The following is a 23,836-nucleotide window of genomic DNA, read 5'->3' as shown; positions in this document are numbered from 1 at the left end:
AGGAGGGCACTTCCGAAGTGGAATGCTGCTGTTCCACAGCTCATAAGATTATTGGAGGTTTTGTTGTATGCAACTCAGTACACTGTCTTCAAACTGCAACCTGAGAATAATTCATTTTAAATGTTTACACCAAATGTATTACACCCCTCTGCAGTTATACAAATATGGGCTCAAGGGGGCCACAAACTCTGTGCTCTGCAGATCTGGTGACACTGACTTCATGCACCTGGCCTGGTTTTGTCCCCTGGTGCTACACTACTCGACACAAGTTACAAATATGCTGTCTGATATGGGCACGGGGTAGGTGGAATGTGAACCGGAGATTTGCCTCCTGGGCCTGCTGCAAAATTTCCAATCGCTGGATCCAGATTCCTGTCAGTGAGCTACTAGCAAAAAGGAGGGTAGCATTGCATTGGGGGAGTAGGACTAAACCTACAAAAATGGCTTGGATATCTGATATGGTATACTGTAGATCACAATTGGTGCTTTACACAGAGGAGTTGCCTATTTAATCTCGACCTAAAGATTATTGGGGTCCTTTAATGGCTTATTTAATAAATGATCAAAGGTGAAATGATTATGAAAATGTCTCCCTTTAAATATGCAAGACGCGACTACTACTTCTGTGTAATTCATTCTGCCCTCTGTTCTCATTGGTTCTCCACTTCGCATAGTGGGGGGGGGGGGCAGTATAATACTTACATACGTCATTTTATGACATGTGAAGCACAATAAAAAAATGCAACTTTAAAAAAAAATTTTTTTTTTAGAAAAGACAGATTGAGTTTGTCCATTCAAAGACACACCAAGGTCAAAGCTCAACTCCACAACAAATGTTGATTCAAGTAGGTTTAGTTGGACTCGAATTATTATAGCAAAATGAATAGAACGATCTCTCCCACTCATCGGTTGCCAGATAAGTCCATTCATGAGATGAGTACTTTTGGCTTGGTACTCCCTCTCTTTTTGATCTCATTAGAGCTGGGCATTCTTCATCGCTGTCACTCAGGTCAGACTGTTTAGAACTTTCAGTAATTGTTTGAGGCACTCACACTTCTGTTAGACAACGTCTCAATACCTTTTGTGTTCTTGGGCAACAGTCCCTGGGTACTACTCGCTTTCTCACTACACCAGGCTCTTCGTTAAGGTCTGTTTCCCTTGCAGTCAACACTATTGTGGCGATCCTTCGGTACCTACAATAGTTGACTCTCTATGACCTCCCTCAGCCAAATGGATCGTGTCCCAACTGCTTGCTGGTCCCCAACAGCTTGACTAACCTCATCCCCCTGACTCACTGTAACCACTGGCACATCTGGAACAGGTGCTGTTATATTATCAAGGGGACAAGGGATTCTGCGAGCATGAGCTGCATTTACCCAGTTTGGGAGACCTCCACACTTCACAGCAGTGTTAGTTACGAGACTTCCACAAATACTTCTTCACCAGTACCCAGTCACCAGGACTAAGGTCATTCCGCTGCTCCTGTTGAGTTGCAGTAGTTGCAGTAGCAACCTCTCTGACCTGGTGAGATACAGAACGCACAACATAAGCCAAACCTCTGCAATAGTGTAAGATTAGGTAATCTGTGATATTCACTAGAGCATTAGTAGGCACAGCTGGCTGTCTCATCACTTGGCCCACGATGATTTCTTGGGGCAACATTCACGTTCTCCTGTCTGGTGTGCCCCTCAAGCTCATCAACAGCAAAGGCAATGCATCAGGCTATTTCAACAACGTCGAAGCGCACACCTTCACCAATCTGGATTTTAAAATGCCACTTATCTGGTCCATGAGGCCAGAAGCCTCTGGATGGTAAGTGCAATGTTGCTTCTGCTCAACTTGGAATTCTGCACACAGCATTTTCATGACCTCACTATTAAAGTGAGTTCCATGGTCTGACTCAAGAGAAGTCAGGAATCCAAACTTAGGAATCAACTCTCTCAACAACAATTTAGCTACTGTAAGACTGTCATTCCTTCTTGAAGGATAACCTTCTACTCATTTGGAGAAAATACAGACAATCAACAAAACATATCTTAATCCGTTGCAGAGGGGCATTTAAATAAAGTCCATTTGCCTCCTGTTAAAGGGACCTGCTGATTTCCCTACATCACTCATAATGACAGGTGTTCTCTTTCAAGCAGTTTGTTTTTGATTCTACACAGCGATGGCACAGATCTTCATCCATTAATCTAATTCTGGGATTGAACCACGTCTGTCTGAAGAGACACGTCATTGCATCGCTGCCAACATGCACAGAACCATGGTAATTGAGGTGTACCAAGGTAAAATTGATAAAATTATGAATCCACGTGATATTCAATTTTTCTTTTGTTTCTTAATCCATTTATTTCAAAACAATCCCATAGTCACCAGTGATTCGTTGTGATCAGAATCACTAGTATTTGGGAAAAGAATAAGAACTAGAAAAGCCAACACGTGTTTTGCCTCCTTTCTTGGCTTGCACGCCAGGGGCTTTCTCAAGCCTTGTATATAGATACTTACATCAATCTGACATATAATGATGGTATAAGTAGAGGTAAATATAGAAATTGGTATAAACCAAAGTGGAAATACAAGAAAATGATCCAGTATTCATATAATGTGTCAATTCCATTAAACAATCATGGCATCATACCTAATTATCATATAATATTAAACACATAGAAAAGCGTGACCCAAGGACAAGTGCCAACCAAAACCAAACGAAAGTGTAATATTTAAATGCAAACCATCAGTGATAAAAAACAGAATTCCAAATACATATGTCAAGTGTATATTCAGCAACAAGTAATGTCTAGCCATAGGTGTGGCAACAAACTGTCAGGTAACCCAGGTCTGCCATCAGTATTGACACATTCATCATCCTCTATTTTGGAACATCCTGCTCTGATCCAACCCTGCCGTTCAGCTCTAGTGACTTCTTCCTGTAAGGTTTTCACCTTCTGCCAAGACTCAACAACCATTGACAACAGGTTGCAATTTGTGACATCTTAAGTTTTGTTTAATAGATTTCCATTAAACGCATGTGCATTTAAGGCACAGTACTTGGCGATCTCATCAGCATAATCATTTTCAACAGTTACATAGTCAGTACCTTGCCTGTGGGCAATGCACTTGACCACTGCAATTTTGGCAGACAATTGTAGGGACCGCAATAGGTTCCTGAACCTTTCTCTGTTGTGAATAGGTGAACCGGAGGATGTCGTAAACCCACGCAGTTACCACAATTGCCCGAAGACATGCATGACTCCAAAGCAGTACTGACTGTCGGTGAAGATTGTCACCCTGAGTTGTTTTGAGATGCTTCAAGCCCTTGTCAAGGCAATCAACCCCGTAACTTGCGCTGAATACACTTCTTGCAACCATGAAGCTTCAACCACACCTGCAACCGTACAAACAGTATAAGCAGCTCTCAAATTTCCTTCATGATCTCGCAAACAAGAGCCATCAACAAACAGAACATGATCTGATTCTGGTAAAGGTACGTCCTGTATATCAGGTCTGGGTTTGCTACATAGATCAGTCACATCAAGACAATCATCCTCAACCACCTCATTATCAGTCTCATTTCCAGGAAGTTGTTACAGAGTCAATAGGTTCATGATCGTCCACCTCTTAAGGCTAACATTTTTCACACCCAACAGAATCTGCTCATATTTTGAAAGTCGGCTACTGGTCAAGTACTGTGTTTGAGTACGAGTCAACAGTACCTCAACAGAATGAGGCACAAACACAGTGAGAGGATGCCCCATCACTATACTTTCACACTGCTTAAGACTCACACAAGTTGAAGCAACTACTTTCAAACATCCAGATAAGGCTGTAGAAACAGGATCCAGTGTAGCTGAAAAACAGGCCTGTGAGCATTTCCATGCAATTGTTTCAACACTGAAAGAGCACAGCCTTCTCTTTCATTGCCAAACAACACAAACCATTTGTTGTACTCAGGCATTCCCAGAGCATGACAGGGGCTTTCTCTCAAATCTGTGAAGGCACTCATACAATTGTCATCCCAAGGAACCAGATTAGACACATCTTAGTGTGTCAATCTCTGGAGACGTTTCGCTGTCAACGAAATGTTTGGAATCCATTGTCAACAGTAGCCCACCATTCCTAAGAACATGCACACTTCTTTTTGTATAGCTGGCAGACTCTTGTTTAGAATCGTAGAGATTCTTTCTTGTGACACTTTTCTCATTGCTTCCTCAATGTGATGTTGTTAGAAATGGGGGTTTCTAGTTGGCAATGGTTTGCACCTTTGTCCAAATAGGATCCTTCCCTCTAGTCAGGATAAGGGGGATACACTACCGAAATAACCCCTGCTCACCCCCTTAGTAGCTTGGCACAAACAGTCAGACCAAAAACAATACAAATCCACCATACAGTTCCCCGAAATATCAATACTCAAAAGTAGACTTAAAAAACAGCTCCCTGCAGTCAATAGCTCCGTCTGGGGCTATCACTGCATTGTGCACAACAAATCCAAACAGTTCTGGCTCACAGCGGTGTCGCAGTCCAGCTACGGCATTGGAACAACTAGCAAAACAATAAATTTAGAAATGCAGGGCGTCATGATAACAGGGCGGCAGCGTGAAGCATGGCGGTGCGGAGTACGGGCCACAGGTCACGGTGCAAGCAGCAGCTTAGTGGCAGCGTTGGGTGGTGTCGTCTGTGAGACCAGAGTTGCGGTGCAAAGTGCGTGGTGCCCTCTGCAGTGCCTTAAGGACACAGAGTCGGCAGCGGCGTCATTGATGGCGTTGGGTTGCTTTTTCTTCTGTTGCAGCACAAAACACACAGTTCCCAGTGCTGGTAGCAGATGAACTTGAAGTCTTTGCTGTTCCTCAGACTTCTTGAATGGGGGCAAGCTCTACCTCAAGCCCTTGGAGAAACTCACACAAAGAAATTTCAGCAAGTTCAGTTCATTCTTTTCACTGCCCCAGACAGAAGCAGCCACTGCAGACCAACACAGAAAAGTGGTATTTCCTCCTCACAGCTTCTCCAGCTCTTCTTCTTGGCAGTCTTCTTGGTCCCAAAAGAGTTCTAAAGTTCTGGGGTCTGGGCCCCAATATTGACACTGCATTTCTCTTTGTTTTGTTCTCTTGGCCAGAGAGTGTGTGAGCATAGTCCAAACCGGGTTGGTCCTCTCTGGCCCAGCTTCCCAGCAGCAGGAGACAGCATTGTCCAATGCAGACCAGGCCCACTCAGGTGCAAGGAAATATCCTCCCACTATTCTAAATGCAGCCCAGGTCTATTCAGCCAAGCCGTGCCTCATCCAGGAGAGGCAAGACACACCTCAACCCCCCAGTGGCTACCTGAAGAGAATGCACATCCCCAGCCCCTGTCACTCCAAAGTCAGAGAGTCAATCCACAACCCAGCAGAGAATGTCTAAGCAAGAAAATAACTACTTTCTAAAAGTGGTAGTTTCAAACACAGAACATAAAAATCATCTTGACTAAAAGATGCATTTCTACACTCTAAGCTCAAGCATATTAAACTCAATTTCTCTATCTTGTCCCAATGGGAAGATATACCCATAAGATGTTATAAGTAAACTCCCATTCTATCCTATGGGAGAGATAGCATTTTAATAGTGAAAAACTAAATACACTGTATTTCACTATCAGGACATCTGACCCATACCAGTACATATCCTGCCTTTCACCATACACTGCCCCCTGCCCATATGGGTAGCTTGGGTCTACCTTAGGGGTGACTTACATGTAATAAAAGGGAAGGTTAGGTCTTGGAAATGGCAACATGGCATGGCACCCCTCACCCATCCCACTATACTGGCACCTATCTGGGTCATTGCTAACCTCCCCTACCCCACCTGGTTGGGGAAACCTGAGCCACCTCCTTCAGGATCAATCCCAAAAGCTTCTTCAGACCCTCTGGATCCCACCAAAAGGTCTGCCTCCAGTGCAAGTTCCCTGGGGTCAGGGAACTCACAGTCCACTAGGTATTGGCATAGCTCTGGAAAACAGGGACTGAACATATGCTATCCAGTATTCAAATTATACAGTCCCTCACATGTGTCAACCAAACTACCCTTCACCCAACCATCTAGTGCCTCAGAAAAGTACCCCACATCACCCTTGCAAGACTGGTGAGACAGTGTCTGACTGTTGCTGTCACTCAACCCATACGCTTCTGGGTGGTCTCCATACTCACTTTCCAGGGCTTCTACTGTATGGGAACCCCTCTCCCTGCACTTCTCACCTAAAGTCAGTAGAGTGTCCTTCCTACTACTAGGAATATGATCCCCTATGTCAGTTCCCCACTCCACCTCGGGGACACTGCGCACCACTGGAGTTACCTCACAATCCTGAACCCCGTGGTGTATCTCAACCCCCTTCTTGAAGCAGGGCACCAGGTCTGTGTATGTGTGTGCATCTCCCTGGTCAGTACTGGACCTAACACTTTTGTTGTCACCATCTGTGCTGGAATCCACCCTCATGGCTTCTACCTCCAGCCCAGACAAGCTCAGGTCCTGAGAAACACACTGTTCTATTTCCTGGGCTAAGGCTCTCTTAGCCTCAACCCTCCTGAGTTCCCGGTCAAACTCTCTCAGCCTCTGATCATGATCTCAGATCCTACTATTTTCTTCCCGAGCCCATATTTCCCCCATGTTTCCTTCTCAGGGCCACTGCCCTCCTGGTACTTTGGCTAGGGATCCTCCCCCTCAGACTCCTCCTCAGAGTGGTAGTGCTGCTGCGCAAAGTGTTTTCTCATAACAAAACAGGCCTGTCTCAAGATCCTGCCTTGTGGATCTCCTCTTCACAGGCAACTCCCTTGCCTTGCAAAAGACTTGTAGCTCCTTCATCGTGTTGATGTACAAGTGTCAAAAGTTGATTTCCATTTTGTCAAGCCTCACAGGTACAACAACTAACCAGAGTTCTAGTTCTCAACAATACTTCCAGAAGGCAACTGGGAAAGACAGTATGTGGTACATAATGGTCTGCAATATGGTAGTAGTATAAAACAATCACTGCAGGTCAAGTGCAAATGCAAGCCCTAGTTGGATATCGTTTGTACCATTGTCCCAATAGGGTCCCTTCCTGCTAGTCAGGATAAGGGGGATACACTACTGAAATAACCCCTGCTCACCCCTTGGTAGCTTGGCAAGAGCAGTCAGGCTCATCTTAGAGGCAGTGTGTAAAGCATTTGCACATAACCAAAAGTAATACAGTGAAAATTCTACAAAGAGACACCACGACACTTTTAGAAAAATAACCAATAGTTATCTGTGCATACAAGACCAAAAACTATAAAAATTCTACCATACAGTTCTCAGAAATATCAATACTCAAAAATAGATTTGAAATACAGTTCCCTGAAGTCGATAGCTCTGTTCAGGCTATCACGGAGTCGTGAACAACAAATCCAAACAGTTCAGGCTGACCGCGGTGCCGCGGCACAGCTACAGCATCGGAAACACCCTCAAAACAGTACCTTTAGAAATGCAGGGCGTCGGCGACCTCTCGTTGAGCCCCGAAGAGCCGGCGTTCACAGACGTTGGTTCAGGAGGTTGTTGCAGGAGTCGTCCGGCCCTTAAAGTCACGCTCTTTGCAGATCGAACTCCTCACGGTTGAAGTTGGGAGCACGGGCTTCGGCAGGCATTGGGGCTGCGGTGTGAAGTGCAATAGTGTGGTATGCGGTCTTGGTGCAGGTAGCGGCTCGGTGAAAGTTGTCCAGCAGCATCGGTGAGACCAGGCTGTGGTGTAGTGATGCAGTGCTCGTCGTGGTGCTGGAAGGTCACTGTGCAAGCAGCGGCATCGTCATCGCAGAAGCAATATCGTCGGATGATGAACTGGAGTCTATGGCGCCGACTTTGGTAGGCCATGGCTGCGATGCATGATTAGGACAATACGTCTTGTAACTTATGAGCGCTGCCCTCGAACCACGATGCAAGCAGGGCATGGAGCAGCGTCATTGGTGACACCAGGGCGATGGCATGAAGCGAGGCGGTGTGGAGTGTGGTACCCACAGGACGCAGTGCAAGCAGTCGCTCGGTGGTGGCATAGGGTGGCGTCGTCGGTGAGACCAGGGTTGCGGTGCGAAGTGCGGCGGTGCCCTCTGTGGTGCCTTCAGTACACATAGTCGGAAGCTGCGTTGTTGACGGCATCAGGTTGCTTTTTCTTTTGTTTCAGCACAAATCACATAGTTCACAGTTCAGGTAGCAGATGAACCTGAAGTCTTTGCTGTTCCTTAGACTACTTGAACAGTGGGCATGTTCTACCTCAAGCCCTTGTAGAAACTCACACAAATAAAGTTGCAGTAAGGTCAGTCCAGTGCTTTCACTTCCTTAAGACAGAAGCAGCCATTGCAGGTCAACACAGCAAAGCACACAGCAAAGTGGTAGTTCCTCCTCACAGCTTTTCCAGCTCTTCTTCTTGGCAGTCTTTTTGGTCCCAAAAGAGTTCTAAAGTTCTGGGGTCTGTGCCCCCTTTGTTCTCTAGGGCAGAGAGTGTCTGTGCTTATTCCAAACCAGGTTGGTGCTCTCTGGTCCAGCTTCCTGGCAGGAGGTGGAGACAGCAGAGTTCAAGGCAGATCAGGCCCATTCAGGTGCAAGGAAATCTCCTCCTACTACCCTAACTGCAGTCCAGGTATATTCGGACTCATCTTGGAGATACAGGACACACCTCGAGCCCCCAGTGCTTGTCTGAAGAGAATGCACTTCCCCAGCCCCTATCACTCCAAAGCCAGACAGTCAATCTACAACACAGCAAAGGCACACAGGATGGCTAAGCAAGAAAATACCTACTTTCTAAAAGTGGTATTTTCAAACACAGAGCATGAGAATCATCTTTACTAAAAGATGCACTTCTACATTCTGAGTTCAGGCATATTAAACTCCATTTCTCTATCTTGCCCCAATGGGAATATATACTCATAAGATGTTATAAGTAAACTCCCAAACTATCCTATAGGACAGATGGCCTTTCAATAGTGAAAAACGAAATACACTGTATTTCATAATCAGGACATGTCATCAGTACATATCCTACCTTTCACATACACAGCAGCCTGCCCATAGGGGTAGCTTGGGCCCACCTTGTGGGTGACTTTCATGTAATAAAAGGGAAGGTTAGGGCTTGGCAAGTGGGTGCACTTGCCAAGTCGACATGGCAGTAAAAACTGTGTGCAGTACACTGCAGTGGCAGGTGGGAGAACCCTTTGAAGGGCTGCTTGTGTGGGTGGCACAACCAGTGCTGCAGGCCTGCTAGCAGCATTTGATTTACAGGCCCTGAGCACACACAGTTCACTGTACTAGGGACTTAACAGTAAATCAAATTGGCCAAACATGGAAACACTAATCCATAAACACAATTTACATGAAGAGCATATGCACTTTACCACTGATAGCAAAGATAAAGTGCCCAGAGTCAGAAAACAGAACAAGGGTCAAAAATAGGAGGCCAAAAAGCAAAAAGTCTGGGGGTGAACCAGATGAAAAAGCCAAGTCTAACAGATGTCATAAGTACAGGACTTCAATTTTGCAAAAAAGTAACTTTATCGGAGACACTTTGTCCATTTCTGGTGAGGTGAATCAGTAGTGCAATAGTATCATTTCTGTATGCCCTTTGTATGCTTGACCCCACTAATAGGCCATTGATGACTGGACCAAGACTGAAGGGTGAAGCATTACCAGAGATGCAAGATTCTTTTTGAGTATCCATAAAAAAATCAAGGGGCTTTCCATATGCCTTTGTGGGACTTGGCACCGTGACAAAACATGACTGCCGAAGCGAAAAGCAATGAGATATTGAGTATCCTCATGCAATGGAGTAGGGACGAAGGCCTGGCAAGGATCAATGACAGAAAATAATTCTTATTCACATGGAATCTGGAATAGAATCACAGTTGGACTCAGTACCACAGGACAACAAGTAACAACAATAGAGTAAATTTTCCTCAAATCCTGCACTATACGATACTTGCAATTCGGCGTCTGTAAGCCCATTATGGGTGAGTTATATGGAGTTCCCATTATCTACTCCAAGATTTATTGCTCAATCATTGAGTTAATCACAGGAAACATTCTGGCAACAGCATCTGTGGTAAAATTGTATTATGGGATTCTTGGAAATTCAGAGTTTGGCTTTATGGTAATGCGGACTGGTTCTACGCCTGTGATTAGTCTGATATCTTTACCTGTAAAGGCCCAGACTTTAGGTAAAACAGTGTCTCTCAGTTTAATGGGCCAGCCTTCTTTAGTCAGGAAAGTACACACCTCATCTGAGTTCTGTCTTGCAAGCTTAAAGACAACATCCTCATCATTTGTTAAACTCAATACCATTTGGAGTACAATAACTGGAAACATTTAGCTTGTATAATAAATCTCATCCAAGGAGATTCACTGGACTTGAATCACACAATAAAAACCGGTGTTGATCCTCAAAGGAGCCTATTTTTACAGGTACTGCTCCATAAATTGGGGTGGACATTTGTTTGTTTGAGACTCCTACAACTTGGATTCTTTCTTCCAAGAGAAGTAGGTTGGGAACCTCTGCCATTCTCACAGTAGAGCTGGTAGCACCAGTGTCAACGAGGAATAATATATGATTACCATTTACCTGTTCGCCCATATGAGGACCACTCTGATCTACCTTTAATGCTGCTCCAAATACGCAGTCCTCCTCTCCCCTCAGACACCGTCATGCTAACGGGTCTGGATCAAAATCGACTGCCTGAATGCAATCTGATTTGGGAAATAATTTCGATTCTTTTGTTGAGCCTGATTTGTATTATATCTTAGTATCTGGAAATTCGGTTGTGGCATTGGGGCTTGTAGTATTCGCATTGTCTGATTCTGAGACACATTAGAATTTGGAATTCTCTGTCTCAGCAATTGCTGAGTCTGAACAATGTTATTTCCCTGAGACTGTACACACCCTCCATTCTGAGCCTGATTGCCACTATTATTTACATTAAACCTACACTTGCATTTCCAATGTCCCAGCATGCCACTTATGTGACAAGCATTTGTTTTCTTTAAAGCAGTCACCTCAACACACATTCTAGTACCAACTAGAATACAACCACCCATACCATGTGTCTGGAAAGTCTGTTGCTGCTGAAACCCATTAACACCCTGCACCACAAGAGCCAACTTATATCCTCCATGTGCTGGAACTGGCTTGTCAAAACCTGAAGAATTCTGACCTCTTTGTCTGCTTTCATCTGAACAGTCATCAAATTCGTCTTCAATTTTTTGTGTTTCACCTCCAATTCATCTCTGCAATTTCATCCATTGGCCTGTAGTGCCAGCATATTAAATGCTGAAGAATCATGGAAGAAATCTTGGGTCTCAAACCATTCACAAATCTGTAAACAAAATGTCCCATATCATTTTCAGCCACATTTTTTATTCTACTATACTGTCCGAAAATCTGAATCAATCTGTTATAAAAAGTATGAACAGTTTCTTTGAGTTCTCGTGCTGTTCTGTCAATTTTTTGCCAATCTATTTCTTTAGGTGAAATCTTGGTTTTCAGGAAAGTAATCACATGCTGAAATTTCCTCAATATCACTGGAGGTAGGGCATATGTTCTAGGATCCCTGTCTGGTTCTGTTTGGGGCCAAACTGCAGACACTTCTGATTCTGTCCACAAGTCTCCAGGAACCACAATGCCTAGGGTATTAAAATGTATCCACAGAACTTTTGAAATTTTCAGAAACCATTCAATTTGTCTGTACCATTCTACTGGATTATCTCTCAGTTTCGGGAATTCATTTGTGAATGACAAAATATCAGTTCTAGATCACGGCACATGTACATATCCTCCTCCAAGTACTTCTCTCATGGGAAACAATAGTGTTTCATCTCCATCATCAATCACCACTGAAGGTGCACGTACTCTTACTTTCTTAGGGCCCCATTACGATGCGCCACTGTAACGGAAAATGGGACCAAACTCCAGAGGTGCGGCGGTCCCGGTAGGCCAATTAGGGTGCGACCGCCACCCTGGCGGTCGCATCCCACATTTTCAACATTGTGGCGGGCGGTGGTGTAAGCAGCATGCGCCGCAATGTTGAATTTACATGCTGTGCATTGACAGGCACAACGTGACAGGCACCGTGTGGTGCCTGCCACCTTGTGCGTGGCAATGAAGAGGGACCCCCCAAGTGCAGCCACACACACCCCCTGCCTCCCCGGGGGCCCGCAACAGGCCCCCAAAGTCATATGCCGTATGCCTTTCCATGGCGGAGAAAGGCATACCCACCGCAGGCATACTAATATGGATGGCGGTGCCTGCAAGGCACCGCCACCATATTGTGGGCCTTTTCTGACCGCCCGGCAATCCGACCGGCGGAAAAGCGGCGGACGGACGCGGTACCCCCGCCATAGTAATATGGCGGGGGTTAAATTGTGTTGGGTTGGCGTGCGGATCGCCACCGCCTGCCACCACCAGCCGGGCAATGGCGATCTGGACAACATCCTAATAGACCCCTTTGTTTCCTTTTTCATAGTCCATCTACCTTCCCATTTGTCAAACTCGTTCCATTTTCTAAATAATGTAACTACCTCCTTAATCTGCAGCTTCAATCCTGATAACCTCATATTATGAAGGTCCTTGTTGCTAAAATCAATCGGTAAGTTCTCTGCAACACCTTTGACTTTCATACAACACTCTCACATTTTTGGGCTAATTCATAAATTTTACATGAGTCTGTCTTGCTCGCCTCGTAATGTCTTTCGCAAGGAATAATAATTCATCATCCTGGAAGGTATTTAATTGGGATGGATTGATCATATCTTCCAATCTAACCTTTAGTTTAGCCACATCTATTACTTTTTCTCTCTCTGGGGCTTCTGTAGTAGCTGGATTTTTATTAGTAAAATGGATTATGTAAATCTTTTAGCCAATCATCAAATTTTTGAGGAGTAAAACCTATCGTCTCCTTTGGCACATTTGAATTCAATTTTCGTCCATCTGAATTTCCACTAACTCCAGGCAATGCATGCATTAATATTGCTTCAGGATGTGTGGTTGTCAATTCTACTGTCACATCTGAGGCAGAATAATTCACATGTGGAGGTTCACTCGTTCTTGGTATGTAAAATGGTGGTGAACTCTGGACTATTCCACTAGCTAGATTGCAGTGCGTTTGATTCCAATTAACATCCACACCCCTCAGATTTACAATGTTTCCTCAAGTCAGGACCATAGGATTTGATAGAACTTGTCTCCAAGTCGGATCCATAGGGGCATTAGATAAACTGTTCATTCCAGTAGGAAAGACCAAGCTACGGGTAGTATTACCCTGTAATCCAGGTTTGTAAAATGGTGCAACTGGACCAATAGTAACAGTAACTGTCAAAGCATCCGGAGCCTTTAATACACTTAAATTCAAAGGAGCTAACATCACAGTATCACCTACTATAGGGGAAATAAGCATTGGCTCATTTGAAATCACATGCATTGTAGGTGCATTTGGAATTTGGCTCTACAATTATTGGGACTTCAAATTGGAACTCATTGTATGGTGGTGGACGGTTCAACAATAAATCATTCAGAAAATCATCATAAAGGTCACAATCCTTAGCATTAGCTACAGTATCAGTGTTCTTTGTCTCTAAATGTTTTTTTCTTTTCCTTGTACTTTCATATGACTTCTTCTATTACTGTTATAAGTGGATACATTCCAGTTCCTGCAGTAATGTCTGCTCTCCATGCTTTCTGCTGCAAATCCCTCCCAGCATCTGCATATGTACTTATAGCCTGTGTATATTTCCCTCTGTATTTTTCTTTCTCATTTTTCTGTGCTTTGTGTTCCCACACATTAAGTGCTACCATTTGGGCGGGTCTAGGAGGTGGTCTTAATTCGTATAATTTCCTCTTTACATTTTCAATAACCTCAAATTATAAGTTCCAGAACGACGGAACTGTAAAGTACCATCATATTCTGTATACCTATGCCAATATGCAAGCCAAAGTCATGTATGTAATCCTTTATCCACCATGACTGTGTATCCTGGCATACCCTCAGATGGTAAATCTTCTCCCTTCCTAATGGGTATACTCACATCTCCTTTCATGAGTTTTCGTAAAGCTTTGAAGAATTTGATTTTTATCTCATTTGTTTTCACAATTGATCTTCTGTTAAAGCAGGAAATAATGTATTTTCCCACAATCCTCTTGTTTAACACTCACAACCAACACCAACTCTTGTAACTTGTTCAACCAATCTCGGCGCGATTTTACACCAACTGACCAGTCCCAGCACGGCACCCTGTGAAACACCTTTCTTTGCCGCGGTTCGCCCTCCTTTACAATTTTCTCCGGCACGTATTCTAAACAAATTCCAAATACAATGCAAGTATTTTTCTAAATCTTAAAGTCTGCTCCACTCAGAGCAATTTAAAAGTTTCTCTTTCACTCAAAAGGTAATACAAAACAATCTTATTTCTATACCTATCATTACCATTTGCTTCAAGTGAGAATTCGACCAGCAGCATCTAACCCTGAATGATAAAGCTAGTCCCTGTGCACTAAGATCAACTGTACCAACCACTTCTCACAATTTCACCAAGAAAAGAATCCCTATCCATAAGATGTTGATGACGACGTATCACAACTAATACCACAACACAGCAGACAACTTTACACAGTGTCTCCTACGCTGAGACCACCATGTAGCTATACTTTTTCTATCCCGGGATCTTAGGCCAGAGGGACCCCACCTGGAGCCCAAAAGTTTTTTTTTGTTTGTTTTATTGGGAATTTGTGGAGGATCTCACATTGCAAAACATGACTCCACCAGGGTGGGCCAGTGCCTGGGGGCAGTGCATTGACAATTAAGGGAGGGGGGTGGCACCACTCAACAGGCTTAAAAGGCTTCAAGGACCCCATCCCCGTGGCTATATAAACAATTAAGGGAAGGGGTATGTGGACTCCTTCCACAATCCTAAAAAGGCTGAGATTGACCCCGTCCACCGGGGCTGTTATTTCATTCAAGGGAAGGGAAGCTGCACAAACTCCCTCCCCAAGCCTGAAGAAGCCCGGGGATCTCATCCCCCGGGGCTGCAGTCTACTACATTGGGAGGGGGACCACCAGCTCCTCCTTCCCAGGGCCATTTTATGGCTCCAGGGACTCCACGCACTGGGGCAGGCTTAGGGATGGTGACCCGGGGTCTCCAACACCCAGGATATCATCTTTCTCTACCCAAAGCACATGTAGGGAAAGAATAATGTTCTTCCACTGGGCAGGAGCACAAAGCAGCCATATGCAAATCAGCCTTGACCCTGGTTCTCATATTAACAGTCCAGCCTGAACTGTCAAGTCATGTCCTTCCTGCCCGGAACCAAGCATCCTGAGACTGGTTTGGGGATATTACCCCTCATCAGCCAGGCTAGCTTGAAACCAGAAGCACAGTGAGCAAGGGACCCCCATCTAAGAATACCCATCCCAATTAGGGTGAAAAGTGCTACTCAAACAAATGATGGACGGAATGCTGAATAACTGATGCATTCATCCCCAGTCAAGAGATCTGGGTTCAATCCATTGTTCTTTTGCTCACCATGTCACCCCAGTTTAGACCCAGACATATGCAAATCAGTCTTGTCCCAGTTCCTCATGGAGCAGTGCAGCCCGAACTACCTAGCCAAGTCCTCCCTGGACAGGAACCAAGCATCCTGAGGCCGGTTTGGGGGTATTACCCCTCATCAGCCAGGCTAGCTTGAAACCAGAAGCACAGTGAGCAAGGGACCCACATCTGGGCATACCCATGCCACTTAAGGCGAAAAGTGCTACAGAAACACATGATGTACGGAATGCTAAATAAATCATGCATTCAACCCCAGTTAGGAGATCTGGATTAAATCCATCATTTTGGTGTTCACCATGCTACCCCAGTTTAGACCCAGCCACATGCAAATCAGTCTTGACCCTGTTCCTCATGGGAACAGTCCAGCCCGACCTGCCAAGCCCGGTCCTCCCTGAACCGTAAACAGGCATCCTGTTCCAGGGTACTACTCCTCATCAGCCAGGCTAGCCTGAAACCAGTGGCACAGTGACCAAGGGACCCACATCTGGGCATACCCATCCCACTGAGGTTGAAAAGTGCAACGTAAACAAATGATGGACGGGATGCTGAATAAATCATGCATTTACCCAAAGTCAAGAGATCTGGGTTAAATTTACTGTTCTTTGTCTCACCATGCCCCCCTAGTTTAGACCCAGCCAAATGCAAATCAGTCCTGACCCTGTACCTCATGGGAACAGTCTTGCCTGAACTGCCAATCCAGGTCCTCCCTGGACTGGAAACAAACATCCTGAGACCGGTTTTGAGGTATAACCATCATCAGCCAGGCTAGCTTGAAACCAGTGGCATCGGGAGCAAGGGCCCACATTTGGGCATACCAATCCCAATTAGGGTGAAAATTGCTACGCAAACAAATGATGTACAAAATGCTGACTAAATAATCCATTCACCCCCAGTCAAAAGATCTGGGTTAAATCCATTGTTCTTTTGCTCACCATATCACCCCAGTTTAGACCCAGAGATATGCAAATCAGTCTTGACCTAGTTCTTCATGGGAACAGTCTAGCCTGAACTGCTAAGCCAGGTCGTCCCTGGACCGGAAGCAAGCATCCTGGGACCGGTTTTGGGTATTACCCTCATCATCCAGGCTATCTTGAAACCAGTGGCACAGTTAGCAAGGGACCCACATCTGGGCATACCCATCCCAATTAGGGCGAAAAGTGCTCTGCATACAAATGATCGCTGGAATGCTGAATAAATGATGCATTCAAACCCAGTCAAGAAATCTAGGTTAAATCCATTGTTCTTTTGCTCACCATGCCACCCCACTTTAGACCCAGGCAAATGCAAATCAGTCTTGACCCTGTTCCTCATGGGAAGAATCCAGCCCGAATCGCGAAGCCAGGTCCTCCCTGGACAGGAAACAAGCATCCTGGGACAACTTTTGGGGTATTACCCTGATCAGACAGGCTTGCTCGCAACCAGAAGCAAAGTGAGCAAGGGACCCAAGTCTGGGCATACCCATCTAAATTAGGGGGGAAAAGTGCTACGCAAACAAATGATGGCCGGAATACAAAAAGTGTGATGCATTTACCCCTGTCAAGAGATCTGGCTTAAATCCATTGTTCTTTTGCTCCCCATGCCACCCCAGTTTAGACCCAGCCATATGCAAATTAGTTTTGACCCTGATCCCAACCCACTTAGGGTGAAAAGGGCTGCTCACTTTTCAATAAATTCATTAAAAATGTGTAACTCCAGTTCTACCAATTGTATTTTTGTTGTTTTGGTTTGGTTTTATTTAGTTCATTTTATTCTATTTTTCTAACTTGTGGTGGGGGGGCTTTTTGTGTGGTGTTTTCACTGTATCACTGTTTAAAGTGCTACTCAAATGTTTTACACATTGCTTCTAAGTTAAACCTACTGTTCTGAGCCAAGCTACCGGGGGTTTAGCACAAGTTAATTTGGGGTTTGCTTGAGCCTTACCGTGACAAGGATTGCGGTTACTGCTTGACCAGGGCTCACCCCTCAGTCAACCAGTAACCCAATTTCTGACAGGGGGTGAAGCCCTTTCTAAGAAAAAAGCTACAATCCCTGCCAGGGTGAGCCACAAAAAGTCTCTAAATTAACCTGTGCTTAATCCTCTGGCAGCTCGGCTCAAAAGCAGTGAGGCTTAACTTAGAGGCAATACGTTACGTATTTATGGAACAATAAACAGTAATGAAGTAAAAACACAACAGAAGAAAAATCCCACACCAAATTAAAAAAATAGAAAACAAAATTATAAATAATTTAACATTAAATCCAATCAGTAGAACCAGAGTTATGAATTTTTAAAGTTTTTAGAAAAACTAGCACCTAAGATCAAAGCATCAAACGAGGACATCTAGTCATGCAAGCCTGGGGCAAAGTTAAAAGTTATGGCTGATGCGATGGAGCACCGTTCGGATACACGAAGTTGTTTGAGCCTCTCTCCGCTTACCTTTGGACTTAAAAGAAATTATGAAGAGAAAGGTTTGAGAAGGTAAATTTTAGCGGACAAGGCAGCCGGCGGTGTCCAAGGAGGAGGGTAGTCATTAGGGAGCCACTAGATGAGGTCATGGTGAAGATGTTTTTATTCAGATTTAGACCTTTTTATGGGGAAGTCGAAGATCTCCAGCAGGCCAAAGCTGCGGGCTGTAGCTGATGAGGGCCCCACTAGATCGGATACCCCTTCTATGAGGAGCCACTGAACGGGATTTGCTTCTGCGGAGAAGAACCTAGCAGGAGTTGCAGTGAAGTCAGGCCGAATGGCGATGGACCTTGAGTGGATCGGCGAGCAGGTAGGTACCAGTTTCCTCTTGGTTCTCAGAGCACTTTTTGGCAAAAAAAGTACCAGATTTTAGATTTGGGATTTCTAGGCACCTATAGCACCACTTCCAAAGGTCCAGGATGGAGGGGCACCACTTGGAGATTCAGGAATCTCTCAGGCTTGGCCCATGTGCAGGTTCTAGATTGTTAGAGCCTTTTCTGTCCCTGAGGCTGTGATCAGGAGGCCATCCAACTAGCCGTTTGAGTAGTCTTGGTGCAGCTGGACAGTCCTCTGAAGTACACAGAAGGCCACAGGCAGCATGGCAATGCTCTGAGGGTCCTTCCACAGGTCAAGAAGTGAACTGAAGAGTGGGTATAAGGGTCCTAGTTTTATACCTGATGCCAGCCTTGAAGTGGAGGAAACTTCTGGAGTTTTCCCCGTGAAGTGTCTGGAATTTCCTGCCCCCCCCAGGCCTGGTCCCAGGCTGGCTCCAGTCACAATGGGATCATGTGAAGTTCTCTGTGTGAGAGCTGAGGCATTGTCTTTGAAGTGCAAGTGGGGTTGTGCACAGCCCCCCCCCCACTCCTGCTTGGATGGTCCATCCTGCCAACACCCTGTCCCTCTATAGTGTGGCTGTCTGGGAGGAATACACATAGACTGACTGTCAACAGCACCTAGTCATGTGTTCCAGGAGACAGGTTGCATAGACTAAATGGTTAGGAAAAAAAGGCTAATTTTCTAAAAGTGCCATTTTCAGAATTGTGATTTAAAATCTGACTTCGCCATTGACAAGGATTTGAAATACTACTCATTAGACTCCAAATGTGACATTTCTACCTGCTTCCAAACAATGTCATTACTTATTCAATGCATTAAGGTTACCCAGTGTTATCCTATGGGAGAGGTAGGCCTCACATTAGTGAAACACGAATGTAAGAGTTGTTCACTACCAGGACATGTAAGACTTAAAGGTACATGTCCAGATTTTTAAATACATTTACTCTGACCTATGGGCTGTCTAGGGCTTACCTTAGGGGTGACTTATATGTAAAAATATGTGAGTTTTAGGCCTAGCAAGGGGATTATTTTGACAAGTTGAATTGGCAGTTTAAAACTGCATACAGGCTGCAATGGCAGGCCTGAGATGTTTTAAGGAGCTACTTAATTGGGTGGCACAATAAGTGCTGTAGGTCCATACGTAGTAGGAGTGAACGCAAAACGTTTGGGGGAAGACAACCCTATGGCTGACAGGTCTAACAATACTTCAAAATTAATACCATGCATAGCGATTTTGCATCTCCAGGTATAAATGCCAATATTCATAACGTTTCTGTATGGAGTCTGATATTACAAACCAAACTTGACACAGGAAGTGGTATGATATCATTAGAAGGAGAGTAAATAAAACGGTGTAACACTGAAAGTGAAAAGTATTAAACCAACCTTTTAGGAGGTCAAGGAAGGTTTCAGGAAACCACTTACAGTGCAATCACATAAGTTTAATTCAATTTCATAATTTGAAATAACCATAGTTCAACCTTTGATTCTACTGTGTACCAAACACTACCTGTGTTCCCACAGGTTAACAGAATATATGGTACAGCCAGACATATATATATATATATCTCTTCCAGTTGTGTATCAAGTATCACAGTCATAGCATTTGTTCAGTTGCCGGGTTGCTTATGCATTTTTTAACTTTGTAAACCAGTTTGTTTTTATTTCCAGGATATCTATTGAAGCTCAAGTGCATGATTGATAATATATGTAAATATCATGTTCTCTGTTTCTTTAGTTAGAATAATGTGATTGATTTAGATATGTGTCTTTGCCAGTTATATCCGCACAAGTGATGCAACTAATCCACATGTACATGAGGTATATATATTATGTATAATGATCCACCTCCATTGATCTATGTTCCGCCATTGTAGCTGTGTAAAATATTTCTGATTGAAACGATACAGCTGTAAAATAAATAAAAGTATATTTTTTTAATTTTCTACAGGCTTGTGAATCGAGTGCTACAATTAGACTACTCTTTTGCCATCATTGCATCAAAAATCGATTTTATTATAAAGAAACTGGAACGTTTGGATCAAAACAAGTTAGAACGGAAAGGAATGATGGGTGAGCTGTTTGACAACGTTAGTAAAGTAAGAGTCTCATGCTTGTTTTAAATTTCAAACGAAAATGATTGCCATTGGGACATAATTAAATGACAAGCAGTTTGTTGAGTACACGTTTCTGAAACAATGAACAAACCGCTCTACAAAGGTCTAAAGGAGCATCTAGATCAGAGGTCTTCAAACTTTTGTAGGTTGAGCCCCCCAGCTGAATTTTTTTAGATGTTGGAGACCCCCCCCCCACCACCTGACAGAAATTTCTGGAATCGACCGCCACACGCATATTCGGGGCATATCCAGCAAATAATGTTCAATACATTAAGAGTGTTTGGTAAACTGCAGGTATGTGAGTGGGTGTGGTGAAATGACAGAGGCTTATTACACAGCTCAAAACACCACTTTCCAAGATAAAATGTGGCCAAATTGTTTTAACTAGGATGCTTTGTTTTACACATGGCATAGATTGATAATAACACCACCAACATAAATGTGACAGCTGTGCCTGTTTTTCAGAGACGGTCAATCTGTGGATGGATTTTTGCTACTACCATTCTCAGGTTGAACTCCACATCCAGTCGTGAACGGTACTTAGTCTTTAATACCGCAAGTGCTGAGAACCCAATCTCACATAAATAGGACGAGCTGAAAGGCAAGAGAGTTTTGATAGCAGTTTCTCCCAAAGCTGAATATTCTGCAGACATTTTCAGCCAAGACAGGGACTGTAAGGGAGACTGTAAGGGAGACAGTGTTAGCAGAATTTTCGAGCACTCCCTAGCTCAGAGCTGGTACAAAAGAAACAAATCTTCTCTAGAAATCATTAACAAATGTTTTAGGCAGCAACATAATGGGATAATTGCCCACCAACCAGTTATGGATCCGAAGACAGTTGAAAGTCCACAGAGGGTGCGCTGAACAAACACCTAATTGAGAATTCCTTAGTGGTACGATAAGTTGCTTGCCTGAAGCAGTGCGGGTTTAGGACACGTCAGGCTTATGTTTAAAAAAAAAAAATAGAACTAATAATAAATTCATGATGTTGTCTATTTTACTTAAGGGTAATGTTGTCTGACAGACTTTGTGATGGCAGGGACATGTTAGGGATTTTGGGTGCCCTGGGCCAAAACTAATTTGGGGGCTCCTGTTCAGTACAGCTTTGAGTTTAAATGATTTACTTTCAGCTCTGCGATACCCTATTTAGCCAGGCTTCTAACGGTGCACAGGCACTGTAGTCGAAATTCTAAAAGCGTTTACAGCTAATATTCAGAGATAGTGATGTGTTGTCACTGTTGTAACAAAGCAGCATCCCACTAATTTTACAGTGCATAATATCTGTGATATCCTCCAATTTCTCATATGTGAGGACCCGCTTGGATCTAACTTTTTTATGGTTAACTTTTTTCTGGTTGTTGAATGAAACAAACACATTTCTCTGCAAATAGTAATAGACTCCCTCACATCAATCACATTAAAAAGAAATTAAACAAAACGGTGTTTGCAAGAATCTGTTTAGGAATTATTCCAGGCCATCAGGGCAAAAACAGACTGTCTCTATCAAGGGGCCTCTGGAAGACTGAATTGCAGTGCATTTATATGTCTCCTTTTGTAATTTAGGACGAAAACCTTGATGGGGCACGACATGCCCATACTTGTGTACAGGGGTGAGTGAGGTGACCATATGAATTTGGGTGCGCATGTTAGTGCAGAGTGGGACGAATGAATGTAGTGGTGGGCTTATTTGAGTGAGATTGCAAATTGAGCAGTGAGAGGGACAGGTGAGTGAAGTGTCACGAGTGCAGGTTGAGTAGTGTGCTCGTGTGACTGCAGGGGGAGGTACAGGCTGAACAGCGCAAGTGCATTGTGAGTGCAGAGTGATCACTGGGAGTGGAGGGTGAGCGGGTGAATGGTGTGAGTGCATGGTGATCAGTGTGAGTGCAGGGTGAGCGGGTAAATGGTGTGAGTACATGTGATCAGTGTGAGTGCAGGGTGAGCGGGTGAATGGTGTGAGTGCATGTGATCAGTGTGAGTGCAGGGTGAGCGGGTGAATGGTGTAAGTGCATGTGATCAGTGTGAGCGCATTGTGATCACTGTGAGTGGAGGGTAAGCGGGTGAATGGTGTGAGTGCATCGAGATCAGTGTGAGTGCAGGGTGAGGGTGAAAGTGAAGGGCGAGAATGAGGAGCGAGATGTCTGAATGCAAGGTGCAATCCCAGACACTTGAAGTAACTCAGCATGTTATTGACGGCAGCATAGGCTTCCAAATGTGTTAAACTATTGCTATTATGGCAGTAACCAGGGATCAGGGTGGAGGAAATAAATAATGTGCTGATCCCTCAACAAACTTCCAGTCTTATGATTAGGGTTGCCAGCTCATTATTTTGATGTCACAGATGGTATAAAATAAGCAGTCACCTAAAGCTGTATTTTCAGCACTTGTCTGTGTATACTTTGAACAACAAATATAAATAGAGAGTACTTTTCATTGTTTTCTAGAGCTGCCTGAATGATCAATGACTGATAATAAAAGGGAACAAAGACAGAAAAGTCACATTACAAATGAATACATTCTTCTTTATTTATAATCATATTTAGTGTCAAGACAAGCAATTTGCAGGCTGTTTAAACAACACATGGCTGGCTGGCATTTTGCGCGCCTGCCTGTGTAATTTTAAAAGAAACTTTCAGGGACGTTTTATGGATTTTGGGGGCCCTGGGCCAAATGTAATTTGGGGGCCCCTGTTCGGACCAGCTTTGATTTTATGATCCAGTCTCAGCTCTTTCATGCCTTGTTTGGTCAAATACTAAATGTGTGTACATCTGATATTCAGTGATAGTGATGTGTGTTTCTAGTATGTAACACAACTGCAGCTCACTAACATTACTGCAAATAATATCTGTCACACCCTCCCATTTCTCATAAGTGAGGTCCTCTACTGAGCTAAAATAAACTTTTTATATGCATGACTCATAAAAACATTTTGTCTGCAAAATTTCTGTAATAGACTCTTACACATTAAAAATGAATAGAAAAACGCTATTTACAACATTGTGTTTAAAAATTATTCAAGGTCATGAGGGCAAGACTCCATAGAACAGAGCTGGCTCTTTCAGCCACCCCCACCCCACCCCCTTTGAAAGGCTGGGGCCTTGGGCCAGAGCCCACTTTGCCCATGCCTTAAAAGGTCTCTGGAAACTTTGTCTCCTTTCTGGGAAGAGCTAACTCTCCCAGGAGGAGGTTAATTCATAAAGCTGAAATGCTTCAGCTGCAGTGGGAGGCAGGGGTCTCCTCCGCGATGATATCGAAAGCAAATGAACAGGACTGTATTGGTTGGCTTTTGGTTTTCGCAGAGGAGACGTCCTGCCTCCCACTGCAGCTGAAGCATCAGCTCTATCAATTAACCCCCTCCTGGGAGAGTTAACAAGACAAAAGCA

The 23,836-nt window shown here is 44.1% G+C and overlaps 1 protein-coding gene across 1 annotated transcript in view; it reads left to right on the top strand.

Moving 5' to 3' along the window:
* Positions 1 to 23,836, top strand: part of PKD2L1 (polycystin 2 like 1, transient receptor potential cation channel) — a 3,023,543-nt gene that overhangs the window by 2,606,252 nt on the left and 393,455 nt on the right. Inside the window, exon 14 of the mRNA XM_085603531.1 lies at positions 20,291 to 20,438. Coding sequence (XP_085459657.1) covers positions 20,291 to 20,438 — 148 coding nt within the window. The remainder of the gene's footprint in view (positions 1 to 20,290; positions 20,439 to 23,836) is intronic.

This window comes from Triturus cristatus, chromosome 1_2, assembly GCF_964204655.1.
Source record: "Triturus cristatus chromosome 1_2, aTriCri1.1, whole genome shotgun sequence".
NCBI classification, from domain to species: Eukaryota; Metazoa; Chordata; class Amphibia; order Caudata; family Salamandridae; genus Triturus; species Triturus cristatus.
This window is presented reverse-complemented; position numbering and strand designations above follow the sequence as displayed.